The 14,330-nt window shown below is 41.2% G+C and overlaps 1 protein-coding gene across 2 annotated transcripts in view; it reads left to right on the plus strand.

Annotated features, from left to right (window-relative positions):
- Window positions 1-14,330, plus strand: part of Prkn (parkin RBR E3 ubiquitin protein ligase) — a 1,240,480-nt gene that overhangs the window by 1,054,220 nt on the left and 171,930 nt on the right. For both annotated transcript variants that reach the window (XM_077109619.1, XM_076858057.2), the window contains exon 9: window positions 13,683-13,832. In XM_077109619.1, coding sequence (XP_076965734.1) covers window positions 13,683-13,832 — 150 coding nt within the window. The remainder of the gene's footprint in view (window positions 1-13,682; window positions 13,833-14,330) is intronic.

Genomic DNA, 14,330 nt, shown 5'->3' on the forward strand with positions numbered 1-14,330 from the left:
CCTTGATCTTGGCAGGGAGGCAGTGACACAATCTAGTGACCTGGCTCTTCTCCTCTCAGGTGTGACTCTTAGCATTAAGAGCCTTCGTCCCAAAGGTTTTAGTCCACTTTTGTGTTGCTGTGACCAAGATATCAGAGAAGAACCACTTAGAGGAGGAAAATTTTATTCGGGGCTTACAGTTTCAGGGGTCTCAGCCCATGCATGCCTGACTCCGTTGCTCTGGGCCCAGGGTGAGGCAGCACAGCATGGTAGAAAGGTCCAGGGGAGGACAGATGTCAGCTCACGGTGGGGTCAGGAGGCACAGAGAGAGGGAAGGGTGGAAGGGGCCACAGGGAAGATGCAGCCTTCCAGGGAACACCTCCAGTGACCCCCTTCTCTAGCCACATCCCACCTGCCCACAGTTACCTCCCAGACCCTTCAAACTAGCTTGGACTGATTAGGTTATAGCTCCCACGGCCTGATCACTTCACCTTTGAATATTCCTGCATTAACATAAGCGTTTTGGAGGGACACCTCACAGCCAAACCATAATAGGTTTCCTCAGCATTATAGGCTTATGCACGTCAAAGTTCCAGATCATTATAAATGTGATGTTACCTAATCCAAAACAAAAAACAACAACAACAAAAAAACATTTTTACAAGCTATTTGGGTCACCCAAATTCTAATCAGCTCATTAAGTGTTCAGTGGAACTAGCAGTTCATTGCCCCTCCCGTAATCTCACACCAAAGACAGGAGGTTGCTGTTCCCCTCCATGGGCCTCAGAATCACCTAGAAACCTGCAGCCCTGTGTCAGGACTGGGTGAAGGGCTTCACCCACGACACAAGGGCAGGGCGTGAAAGTGCCCAGGTGGAGGAAAGTCCCAGGGAGACAGGGGAGGGGCAGGTGGTGAGGACCTGCTACGTTCAAGAAGTCAGATGCAGGCTCCATTTCACTAGAGGGCGAGGTTCTTGGACCCACGGACCCAAGGACTGAAATGAAGGACGAATGGCTGCGCCCCTCACGGCCCTGCTGGCTGCCACAGCCCCTGAGGACAGAGAGCATTAAGCTCTGGCTCCCGCTCTCCCCAAGTCCCCTGGGCTAGCACGGTACATGCCCTCAGCCTTGCCTTGCAGGACAGCTGTGCCCCAGCAGCGACAGGGACACAGAGGCCACTTGGCTTGCACCTCCTTCCAGAAGATTCCACAAGCACTGGAAGTCAGGCTACTTTCTGGCATCACATCTTCTGCAAAGGGCTTCCTAAATTGCAACCCAGGGTGCGTCTGCAGCTCCAATTATTTTTTAGGTGCCGTTTGATCTGTTTCCATCGTGCATTTGATTTCTCCCGCAAATGATTGTTTTTCCCAGGCAGTGAGCAAAGTCCAGCCCTTTCTCCAGCCAACTCAGTTCATCAGCACCGACAGATGTCCAGGGATGAAAAGAACATTATTAGCCATGGAACAGAAAATAAAAACAGCGGTGCGACAGGAGCCGCCGCCAAGACCGCCACTAACTCTCTCGGGCAAACAACCTGCAAATAAAGAAAAATGAGATGACGATTACTGACAATTTGAGGAGTAATTGTTTTAGAAAAAAGAAATTCTAGTACATACAATGGCTAGGACATTGTCCGTGTAGGAAACAGAAATATTTTCAACCCAACCTAGCTCCTCAGTAAACTTGTTTCAGATTTTTTCAACCCAAAGAGGAAGGTCTGTAATAATCTGTTTTTCATTAGTTTCTAATTTGTGGCCAAGGAAAAGCAAATGAATTTTTTTGCTCTGTGTGTGTGTGTGTGTGTGTGTGTGTGTGTGTGTGTGTGTGAGAGAGAGAGAGAGAGAGAGAGAGAGAGAGAGAAAATTTAAAAAAAAAAAAAGGGTGGAGGTCGGGGGCATTGTGGGGGCCTCTGGAGCCTGGCTGAGTTCCCACTGGGTCTTGGTCCTACGATGGCCCTCAGCAACAGATCCTGCTCTGCGCAGCCCCAGTCTCATCCTCTGCCCGGATGAGTCTCATCTCATCCCTGGAGATTGAGGGACAGGCCCCGGGAGCCCAGGTGCTTTGGGCTCAGAGTTAAGGGAAGCCAGAATTCCTGGGGAAGACAAGGGAGGCCGAGCGCTGTCCCCGAGTGCCCCCAAGAGGACGCTCTGGAGAACACCAGGCGGTACAAACCCCCTCTCGCCGGCTCCAAGGACTGGGGAGCCAGCAGCTCCTGGACTGCTGACAAGCTGTGACTCATTTTGAGAGAACATTTGCCAGCTTTCCCAGGTTTTAGTTTTACTTAATTTCCCTGTACTTCATTTTTTTTCTTTTTTTTTTTTTTTGCCGTTTTAGATTTTAGATTCCTTCCTGCTTCCTTTTCCTATGAAAGCATACAAATGACACAGCCCAGGGAAGCCAGGCGACCCCTCCTACAGGAGAGGGTGTGTGAAGGCACAGTTCTTCCCTGCCCAGCAGGACCCTCAGGTGACCACCCGTGTTCCCGTGTTGGCCTTGATCTGCAGACAGTGGCCAGCAGGAGAGGGGAAGCTGCCTGGCCCCTGTGGGGCTTGAACTAGTGACCCCTGCTTCATTATAGAATGATATTCTCCCCAGCCCAAGTCTTCTAACTACCTTCAGGCCAACAAAAAACAGCATCTCGTTCATTATATTCTCCCATGACTCATTATTTAGATTCCTAAAACATGAATTTATGGAAGAATCTATGAATTCTGTACTTTAAAATGAATGTTTCCTACTCTTAAGAGAATCTATGAACATGCGCACATAAAGATGGAATAATTTACTCCCAAAATAAATAAAATATAAAGCATGCAATGAGTCAAGATTTTACCTAGGTAGAGCATAGTAACCGTGTATTTTCCACTCTAATCTGATGAAATATAAGAGGAAGATTTTTTATAATTATTCTAAGTGCAGAGTAGTATCTTTTGATGTTTATTTTCAAAAATGTTTGCAAATGTTATATAGAAAACTCTAAATAATTTTAGTTATCTGTAGATTATCCACTTTATGAAAGCAAACCTAGAAATGTACAAACTACGTTTAATCAAAGTTTAAATAATAGTTTGACAGGTTAATATTATCCTACGTATGCTCGCATGCACACACATTCTCTCCCTCCCCCCCCCCTCTCTCTCACACACACACACACACACACACACACACACACACACACAGTATTCCAAAGGAAAATGATGCTTAAGTGATTTTGGCTAATTATCTGCTTTAAGCTCACTTGAGAACGGATTCTACATAGACCCAGTCCACGTTACAAATTAGCCGTATTCTTCCAAGTTGGATCTGTTTGTAAAATGCTATCTAATACTGATAAGTGAAAAGGCCCTGGAAATAGAAGTAATAGCAAAAGAACAATGTTTGTTCCTTTCTACCAGTCGGAGCCCATCTATCGATCCCTTTACCACGGCTGCATGGTGCACACTGAGATGATACAGATGTTCCCTTCTGCTTGGTGCTAATCTGTCACAACTCTTCCTGAAGTGCTCAGTGGCATGCTCGCAGTGAACTGCGATTTTTCCAGTGTGTGATTAAAAGGAGTCTACAGAAATACGGGTCAAAGCTTGAAAGGAAACTAAAGGAGGGTTTTTGCTAATGCCATGTGATTACTTGTCTAAATTATTTCCTCGGGGTACTAAGCTTTCTACAGATTCTAGCACAATATTTATTCTAGGTCAAAAGGTTTTTGTTTTTAATTTCACAGTATTTAAAAATGTTATGCTTTCAGAAGGCACCTTTCAGACATTGTGTGTGCTTCTGAGTCATCAGAAATCACCAGATGCACATGTTAACATATTTGTCTCCCCTTGGAAAAAGAATCGCATGCTCAAATGCTCTTTTATCACAAACAAAATAAATGCAATAGTCCTTACTAACAAATTCTTTAACTAATGGATATTAGTTTTACAAATTCCACTAGCATTTCAACCATTATGAATGAAGTCAGCAAGATTTACGAAGTCTCATTGGACTTTGTCCATTCCTTAACTTCTTCCTAGATAGTAGTGAAGCCAAGTAAATCAAACGGATAAATGATTAGTTGTCAGTTATGGGAGCAACTTATTTTATTTCTTTTATATCTTTTAGTTGTAGATGGGCATAATACCTTTATTTGTTTATCTCTCTCTATCTATCTATCTATCTATCTATCTATCTATTTATTTATCTTTATGTGGTGCTAAGGATCAAACCCAGTACCTCACACATGCTAGGCCAGAGCTCTACCACTGAGACCCAGCCCCAGCCCAGGAGCAATTTATTTAAAATATTTATGTAGGTAAAAACATTCTGAATCCCTCTATTATTAATTCCCATTGCCATTATTTATTAGAATTCCTTAACTAATTAAAACTTAATGGCATTTATTCATCCATTCTACAGTTATTGTATACCAGCTATTGACAGATATCATGCCAAGTTCAGGGCATGTTAATAGGTAAAGGGATGTGAGGTGCGTGCAGAGAATCTTTAAAAGGCCAAAAAGGACTGGAGCATCTCAGTTCCCAAAGAGTCAAACAATTTGATCAGCCAAAGAAACCCCTCAGGACAACATCCCACACCAAGAAGAAATTTTCTTAGAATAGATAATAGTAAAAAAGAAAATAGAAATTCCAATTAAAAGTGGGAAACTATGGGGCTGGGGCTGGGGTTCAGTGGTGGAGCGCTCGCCTTGCACATGTGAGGCACTGGGTTCCATCCTCAGCACCACATAAAAATAAATAAATAAAATAAAGTTATTGTGTTCATCTATGTCTAAAAAAAAATTTTTTTAAAGTGAGGACCAGAGGTGGGAAGCTGCAGAAAGTGAGCCCATGTAATTCTGAACACCGCCCCAAATCACCAGAATAGGGAAAGCCGCCCTAAAAGCTTCTCCGAGTCCTACCTCTTTGTGAAGTTTCAGGAAAATTAATTTCATCTACAACTGAGCAAGATTTCATGGACAACTGAGCAGCCCTAACAGAAAAGAAGTGAAGTGAAATCCCATAAAAAGTTCTTAAAAGGATACAGAGAATGGAGAACAGGATATGAAAGAAGAGCCACAAAACGGAGGAAAAGTAAAACAACTGTGCAGAGCCGCTTCAAAGTGAGCTGTTGTTACGAGTGGAAATGAGTACAAAAGATCATCTCAACAGAAACAAAAGGGAAAAGGACAAACTTCTGAAAAACAAGTACAAATTAGAAGATTTGAGAGAAGCCAATGGATTTAGAAATCAGGTAAAGAAGATCCAATATGTGTATACTTGAAATCAAAGAAGGAACTCATCAAAGCAAGAGAACAAAGCAAATGCTAAAAATCAACTCCAACACAAGTGTCCTCATGCTTGTGAACTGACCCAAAGGTGACAGACTCCAAGACATAGCCCTCTTTTCTCTTTATTGGTTCTTTTTCATTAAATATAACATTAGGATTCATTTTTACCTAATTATAAAAGCATGGTATGTAATTTGCTCTAATTCTGCTTCCTCCTTCTCCTGCCTATTCCGTTCCCTCCACTGATCTTTCTGCTATTTACTTACAGTGGTGGTGGTGGGGGGGGTTGTTTGTTTGGTTGGTTGGCTGGTTGGTTGGTTGGCTGGTTGGCTGGTTGGCTGGTTTTTAGTTAATGGCTTGTGGATATACTTGATGGTGAGATTCACTATGGTATATTCATGTTTGTACATAGGAAAGTAGCTCAGATTAATTCCACTCTTCTTCCCTTACCCAGTCTCTCCTACCTCTCCCTCAGTTCCTTCATCTAGTCTGCCAATCTTCTTCTATTTTGATGGAATACCCTCAATTCCACCCACCACCACCACCACCACCACCACCACCACCCCCCCCCCCGCCGCCGTTTTGGACTAGCTTCCACATATCAGAGAAAACATTAAACTTTTGATTTGAGGGATCTGGCTTATTTCACTTAGCATCTAGTTCCATCTATATATTAGCAAGTGTCCTTATTTAATTCTTTTTTATAACTAAGTAATACTCCATTGGGTACATATACCACAGTTTCTTTATCCATTCTTTTGTTGAAGGGCACCTAGATTGGTTCCTAGGTTAGCTATTGTGAATTTTGCTGCTATAAACATTGATCCCTACGGTATGCTGATTTTAGATCTTTTGGATATATAACAAGGAGTGAGATAGCTGTGTCACATGGTGGTTCTATTCCTAGTGTTTTCAGGAATCGCCATACTGCTTTCCAGAGTGGTTACACAAATTTGCCGTCCAACCAACAATGTATGAGTGTCCCTTTTTCTCCACATCCTCACCAATACTTATTATTTGTATTCATGGTAATTGCCAATCTGACCAGGATGAGATGAAATCTCAGTGTAGTTTTGATTTGGATTTTTTTGATAGAGATGTTGAGCTTTTTTAATATATTTGTTGGCCATTTGTATTTCTTATTTTAAGGAGTGTCTGATTAGTTCTTTTTCCCATATGTTAATGGATTATTTGGGTCTGGGTGTTTTTTGAGTTGTTTTTATGTAGTCTGAATATTAAAGTCCTATGGGAAGAGCAATTCCCAAGGCTTCTCTTCATACTCTTATTTCCTTTCCTGCGTAGAAGCTTTTTAATTTGATGCCATCCACTTATTAATTTTGGGTTTTATTTTTTGTGCTCTAGGAGTCTTATTAATGAGCCAGGCCAAACATTGGAGTGTTGGCCCTACATTTTCTTCTAGCAGTTCAGAGTTTCTGGTCTAATCCTTCGAGTTGACTTTTGTGCAGGGTGAGATAGAGGTTAAGTTCATTCTTCCACATATGGATTTCCAGATTTCCCAGCACCATGTTTTAAAAAGGCTCTGTTTCCTCCAATGTATGTTCTTGGCACAGAAATAGTTATCGTCTAGTATCAGATAACTATTTCTGAGGGTTTGTCTCTGTGTCATCTAGTCCCTTGGTTTCACGTCTGTCTTGGTGCCAGGGCCACACTCTTTACGTTACGTTGCTCTGTAATATGAGTTGAGGTCTGGTTTTGTGATGCCTCAGGCATTATTCTTTTTGCTCAGAATTACTTTAGCTATTCTGCATCTCTTATTTTTCCAAATGAATCTTAGAATCACATTTTTTTAGTTCTGAGAAGAGTGCCATTGGTATTTTGATGGAATTTCATCAAATCTGTATAACACTTTTTTTAGCATGGATATTTTGATGATATTAAGTCTACCTATCTAATTGGAGATTTTTCATCTTCATGGTCTTCCTCAATTTGTTTCTTCAGTGTTCTATAATTTTATTGTGAGTGTCCTTCACATCCTTAGTTAGATTAATTCTCAAGTATTTTATTTATTGAAGTTATTATGAATGGGATAATATGCCTAATTTCTTTTCAGCAGATTCATTATTGGAGTATAGGGAAATAATTGATTTTTGAATATTGATTTTGTATCCTATTACATTACTAAATTTGTTTATCAACTCTAGAAATCTTCTGGTGAAGTTTTTTGAGTCTTCTAAATATCAAATTGTGTCATCAGCAAACAGAAAATAAAATGATCTCTTCTTTTCCTTTCTGCATTCCTTCAATTTCCCTTTTTGCCTGATTGCTCTGGAGAGAATTTCAAGGACTAGGTTGAACAGCAGTGGGGAAGGTGGGCATCCTTGTCTTATTCCTGTCCACAGAGGAAGTGCTTTCAGTTTTTCTTTGTTCAACAAGATGTTTTCCTTGGGTTTGCCATATACACTCTTTCCAATGTTGAGGCAAATCCCCTCGATCTCTAGTTTCTCTAATGTTTTAAATGTAAATAGGTATATCTTTGTCAAGTGATTTTTCTGCATCTATTGAGAAAATTATGTAATTCTTTTCCTTAATTCTATTTATGTGGTGACTTACGTTTAATGGTTTGCCTATGTTGAACCAAACTTGCATCCCTGGGCTGAAACCCATTTTATCATGGTGTACTATATTGTTAATGTGTTTTTATATATGGTCTGCCAATATTTTATTAAGAATTTTTAAAAAATAATTTTTGCATCTGTGTTGATTAAGGATATCAGCCTAAAGTTTTTTTCTTTGGTGTGTCTTTGTCTGGTTCTGGCATCAGGGTGATAGTGGCTGATAATTTGGCAGTGTTCCATCCTTTTATACTTCATGGAATAATTTGAGGAGGATTGGTATTAGTTCTCCTTTAAAATCTGATAGAACTCAGCTGAAAATCTATCTGGTCCTGGGATTTTCTTTGTTGGAAGGACTTTGATAGCTCTTCAATTTCATTATTTGATATTGATCTGTTTAAATTTTTTATATCCTCATAGTTCAATGTAAGTATATCATGTGTCTCTAGGAATATGTCAATATCTTCAAGGTCTTCTAGCTTATTAGAGTATAAATTTTCAAAATAGTTTCTGATGATCCTCTGGATTTCAGAAGTGTCTATGGTGGTTTTCCTTTTTCAACTCTAATTTTTTTATATAAGCTTACTCTCCTTATTTTGGTTAGTGTGGCCAAGGATTTATCAATCTTGCTTATCCTTTTAAAAAAACCAACTCTTTGTTTCTTTGATTGATGCTTTGTATTATTTTTATTCTTAATTTCATCTCTGATTTTAACTATTTCCTATCTTCTATTGATTTTGGTGAACTCGAGACATATTCTAATACAATTCCTGGGTTTCAAAGAAAAGAAAATAATCCTTTGGGCATCAGGGTAAAAAGATGAATTAATTAATAGAGGGGGGGAACCCAACATGTTGTTATTAGGCTTTTCCATAACCCTTTATGACAGTACAGAAAGTGAAATATTTAAGATATTCAGTGGGAGTAAAGTGAAATCCCATGACTTTATATTCAGGTTAACTCATCTTTTTTCCATATTTCTTATTGCTGCATTATAATTATACATCACGGTAGGATTTGATGTTATGTAGTCATTCCTGCACATGTTATAACAATATAATTTGTTAATAATATTTCCCAGTATTTTCCCTTTCTCTCCCTATTTGTCTCCCATGGCCAACAGTTGTTTTCTTTTAGGAAATGGAACTCATCATTTTAGTCCCTTCTGGATCTTAGAGTTTTGACAAATCATAAGAAATTCTGATTGTTTTTCTTCTAAATGTGACCTAATTACTTTCTTTTGAGACTTTTAAAGTTTTAACTTTGTACCTATATGCTAGGAATTTTGATTATCGTATATTGTGGAAAGGTTCTTTTTTATCTTGTCTATTTGGGGTTCTGAATGCATCCTGTATCTAGAGGTCCATCTCATTTGCAAGGTTTGGGAAATTTTCTGCTATTATTTCCCTGAAGAGGTTATCCATACCATTAGCTTGTTTTTCACAAACCTCTTCAATTCCAATTATTCTTAAATTTTGTCTCTTAATGTCTCAGAGATCTTATATATTTTGATCATGGCTAATTCTTTTATTTTCTTTAATACTATCTGAATGTTCAAGGCTGGCCACTTTGTCTTCCAGGTCTGAGACTCTGTCTTCTGTATGGTCTACTCTATTAGAGAGATTTTTCAGCTGAACATTTTATTCAATTTAATTGGCTTTCCATTTCCATGATTTATGTTTGATTCTTTTTCAGTATATCTTCTTATTGAATTTCTCATTCATTTTCTATACTGACTTCTTTATTTAATTATTTTTTCTGTGTTCTCTTGAAATTTATTGATCATTTTGCTAGTCTTTTGAAAATTCTATTATTTCATCCACTTCAATATCTTTGGAATCAGTTGTTAGTGAATCATGAACTTTAGGAAGTGTTATGTTGTGTTTTCTTCATGTTCTTTGTTTTCCTGTGCTGGATTTTGTGCATCTGTTGGGATGGATTTCTCTTCCATCGTTATATGCATGCCTTTTTAGGGTATAGACCTCTCTTGTCAAAGTATTCTGGGATATCAGGCTATTGTGAAGTTTTCTATATATTTCCAAGGGGTTTTCATAGTATAATTTCCTTGCTAGGTTTGTTTTTGTTTTTGTTTTGGGTTTTTTTGTGTGTGTGTGATAACCAGTATATTTTCATACAGTTTGTATTGTGTCAGAGCTTGAGAATCCCACTTTTCCTGTAGGTCTCACAAGAGTGGGGTCTTTCTTGTAGATTCAGCAATTTGTTATATACACAGAGTATGTGGGATATAAGCTCTATCATTGCTCTTCACTGAACAACTGTGCATATTCTAAAGGGGTATGAGAGTGAACTAAATTGAGACCCACTCATAGGTGTGATGTTGACAGTCTCTGTGTTAATTCTGTTTTCACTGTTGGAACAGATGTCCACAATTTTAACCTGCTGCCCCCCAGCCCCTTCTAATTGGGACCTGGTCCACTCTGGTGAGTCTTTTGGCTCCAGGACGCAACTATGGGGCTGTTGCAGCTACATTTTTAACTCTACCCAGTGTTCCACCATTGGCTTATCAGCAGCCTTGACACTTTATCACCACATCCTGCCTGAGATGTTTGGCTCCTTGGCTCTCAGGGCACCCACATCCTTCTGGTTTCCACCTACCTCAAAGGTGCTGCTGTCCTTTGCCAGCTTCTTCTCATCTTCCCTGAGGAGGTTGGACAATCTTGTCCAGTCTCGTGGCTTATGACAGAGTCACATTTTCAATCCTGATATATCAGAATCAGAGATCTAACCTAGTGTTAGGTATTACTAATAATTTCAAGATTGTAAGTAATTAAGAGGCACAGGAAAAATATGAAGAAGTCCAGGTCACCAAAGTGTTTCCTCAGATCCTTTTTTGGCATATTAAGATGTGCTGTAGATAAGATTTATATTCAAGGACTCTAAGAAATTCATGGAATAATCGCTAACATGTAATTTCTTAATTATATAAACTGTCTCATCACTCATCATTTAATGAAATATCTTCATATCATCCCCTGATAATTGCATAATTCATGACACTTTCAAGAGAGTCCTGTTTCATAAATCCACAGATTCTAATTTATTTACCATCTTAGAAATGCCACAGGAAGACCTCTTTCCTAGTAAATGCCATGGTTGGCAGGTTCATTAACATGTGTACAAAGAAACTTGGCCAGGTCATCTCTCTTTCTTTCCTGGGACCAGAAAAGTTGAAAACAAAGGAAAGGACTGATAACTTCAAATCGTACCTACAGCCAACTTGACCTTTCTTCTAAACCCCAAACTCATCCATTCAATGAGCTGGCCAACATTTTTACTTACCTATGAAACAGAGGTTGAACTGAACATGAGCATGTTGGAAATAATGATTAATGATTCTTTTCTCCACTCCTGGGAGATACACAGTGTCTATACACACAAACAGTCATCCTTCCCTCCTCATCCCTGTTTCCTTAGTCCCCTTCTTCTCAGGGAAAACATTATACTGAACTCCTCTTTCTCTCTCACACCAGCCATCCAATCTATAGGAAAACTCTGCCATTTCTACCTTCCAAATATATCCAAAATCCAGTCACTAATCCCACCTCCACTGCCACCTCCCTGGGTCAAGCCACCATCGTCTCTTGTGTGAGATGCTCAAAGAAGCCTCTACCTGCACCTTTGCTTCCTGTATCCCCTTTGCCCTCTGGAGTCCATTCTGAACAAAACATTGCTCAAGTCACGTGTCTCCTAAGCTCAGAGCTGTCCAGCGGCTCTGGTATCTTTCAGAATAACAGCGGAGTTCTTACAACAGCCATCAGGGACGGGACACCCTGGCTCCCCACAAACGCTCTCCTTGGCCCTCTGTTATCTCCCCTTGTTCGCTGTGCCTCAGCCACCCGGGCCTCCTAACCATGCACATCACAGCCTCAGGGCTTTCCTTCTGTTGTCTGGTTCCTCTATGGAGCTCATTCCCCAGAGAGCATAGGGCTTGTGTTGTGGTCTCCTCCAGATGTTTGCTTCAGTGTATTTTCTTTATAAGGCATTTCTCAGTCACCTCTTTAAAAGTGTGATCCCCATCTTCCCTTGAGTCTCTATTACTCTCCTTCACACATTACCACTGAAAATACTACTAGGTATTTCTTCTCGGGCGTTTATTGCTATGGTTCGTAGGTGAGGACAGAGGTGATTATCCTCTACATCCACAGTAATGTTTGGCACATAGTAGGCTCTCAATGCTGCCCAAATTCATTTATAACTGAGCAAATCAATTTGACTTGATCAGAGTTTGGAGAATAATGAGCTTGTCTAACGTAAAGAGAACATAGTTTAGAACTGTATTGAAGAAGACCTTGAAAATGATACCATGGAGGATGGTTTTACTCGGCAGCTAAAGAAACCAATAAAGGGAACTGAACCGAGTATGTAGTTGAGAGAACTTTCTAGAGGCACAGGCTTTGGGGGAACAGCCCGGGCTTCTTCCCAAGGAGGACCTGCGGGAAGAGCATGAGGTCTGGTGCCCAAGAAGGGTGTTGAGGGATAGAAATGACCCAGAGAGGAGAGATCCCCACCACCCTCTCCAGACAGGGAGGGACCCTGAAAGGCACAGGTGCACCCCGAGTGGCGGTGAGGGAGGGCACCCCACCCTGGCCCACTCCTCGTGGCCTGCAGAGCCTCACTGCCAGTCAGCATCCTTGGTCTGTCCCGAGTCACTGAGTCACTCCTCCCGGGAGTTTCTGTGGGGAGGGACAGGTTCACCCCCTTCTCAGGGCTCCCAAATTAAGGGACCTCCAGAGTCTCAGGAAGGGAAAGGGAAAGAAAGAAGACAGGACTTTCCAGGCCCATACTGCAGGTCTCCTTCCAGCCAGGTGAGGTGAGAGGATCCTCTGGCCTGGTGGCCTCTCCTGTGCTGGGGAGGGAGAGGTGTCGCAGAGTCACTGCCCAGCCAGCCGTGGGAGAAGGAAAGGGACATCTCCAGACCACAGTGCAAACACCAGCACACACACAGGCACACTGACCATCAGTGCTTTTCTGATTCATTGGTGTCCCTGTGGCCCCACTCCCCGCCCCCAACACCCCTTCCCATCCTCCCTTCCACACCTGATGCTGCGGGGAGGCTGTGGCTGAGCCTGGGGCTGCCCTGGGCTCCATGCTGTCCTGTTGAGGCTGCTGAGTGGGAGGGGATTGGAAACAATGGCGGAGGTGTGAGTGCCAGGCTTGGTCCATTGAGATGGGATTGGGGTAAAGAAAATTTGCTTCACAAGTAAGAATAACAATGAAAGGCAAATGGTACTCCTTGACTTAGTCCTCTTTTGAAGCTGAGCATGCTCATGGCTATTACAGAGGTCACCAGCAGTTACAAGGTCAAACACGGGGCCTGTTTGCTAGAATCTCTGATAGAAGCATGAAAATATATTGCTTTGTAAGATTGATAATGATGTATCATAATCATTATATTATAATATGCACATCAACTCTTTAAAATTTATATGAATTTGGGGCTGGGGATGTGGCTGAAGTGATAGCACGCTCGCCTGGCATGCGTGTGGCCCGGGTTCGATCCTCAGCACCACATACAAAGATGTTGTGTCCACCGAAAACTGAAAAATAAATATTAAAAAATTCTCTCTCTCTCTCTCTCTCTCTCTCTAAAAAAAAAAAAAATTATATGAATAAGACTATTTACCGTATCATTAAACACCAAACTGGAAAATTTACTGGAGGACTCCTTGCTCTCCCCCATCCCTCCCTGACCCCCACATGTTTTTATTTTCTTGTTTTTTTTCCAGAATCATGTCAAGCAGGAAATCCCAGGTTCTATCACCATCAACCTTGGGCTGAAACAGTGCCTCCTAGTCCACATGTGACCACTTTGAAAGCTCATCTTGTCTTGTCCTCTTGCAGTACAACCGGTACCAGCAGTATGGTGCGGAAGAGTGCGTGCTGCAGATGGGGGGCGTGCTGTGCCCCCGCCCTGGCTGTGGAGCCGGGCTCCTGCCCGAAGCAGGCCAGAGGAAGGTCACCTGTGAAGCGGGCAACGGCCTGGGCTGCGGGGTGAGTACTGCCCGCACCCAGGGGTGTTGGGCATTGTGTTCAACGGCTTTTGCAAATGGTCTAAGATTATATTTTTATTTTCAATTTCTTGTTGGATGGACTGAGATATTTTGAACTGATATGTAGGAAAATCGGGTTTTAAATTCTCACACAAGACCCCACATAAGAAAATACATATTTTTATTTTGGGAGGAGTTGTACTGAGATTTTCTGTTTTAATTGCTTATCAAAATGTTTATTCTAAGCCCTTTGAACCGCTGCGCCAGACTTTTCCACTTTTTCCCACCAGGGCTTGTATGATTCAGAGCAGAACTGTCCTCTCTCTCCAGCATTGCCTTGAAGTAGTGGGAGTGAAGGAGGGAAATTCCCCAGGAGGGCTGCCGTAGGACACTGTTTGCCTAAATGTTTCAAGAAATAAGGTGAAGATTAATGTGGAAAACCTGAAATGTTATTGTGTCATAAAATTCACTTTAAATAGAGATGAACAAAGCTAATGAT

The sequence above is a fragment of the Callospermophilus lateralis genome, chromosome 6 (assembly GCF_048772815.1).
Source record: "Callospermophilus lateralis isolate mCalLat2 chromosome 6, mCalLat2.hap1, whole genome shotgun sequence".
NCBI classification, from domain to species: domain Eukaryota; kingdom Metazoa; phylum Chordata; class Mammalia; order Rodentia; family Sciuridae; genus Callospermophilus; species Callospermophilus lateralis.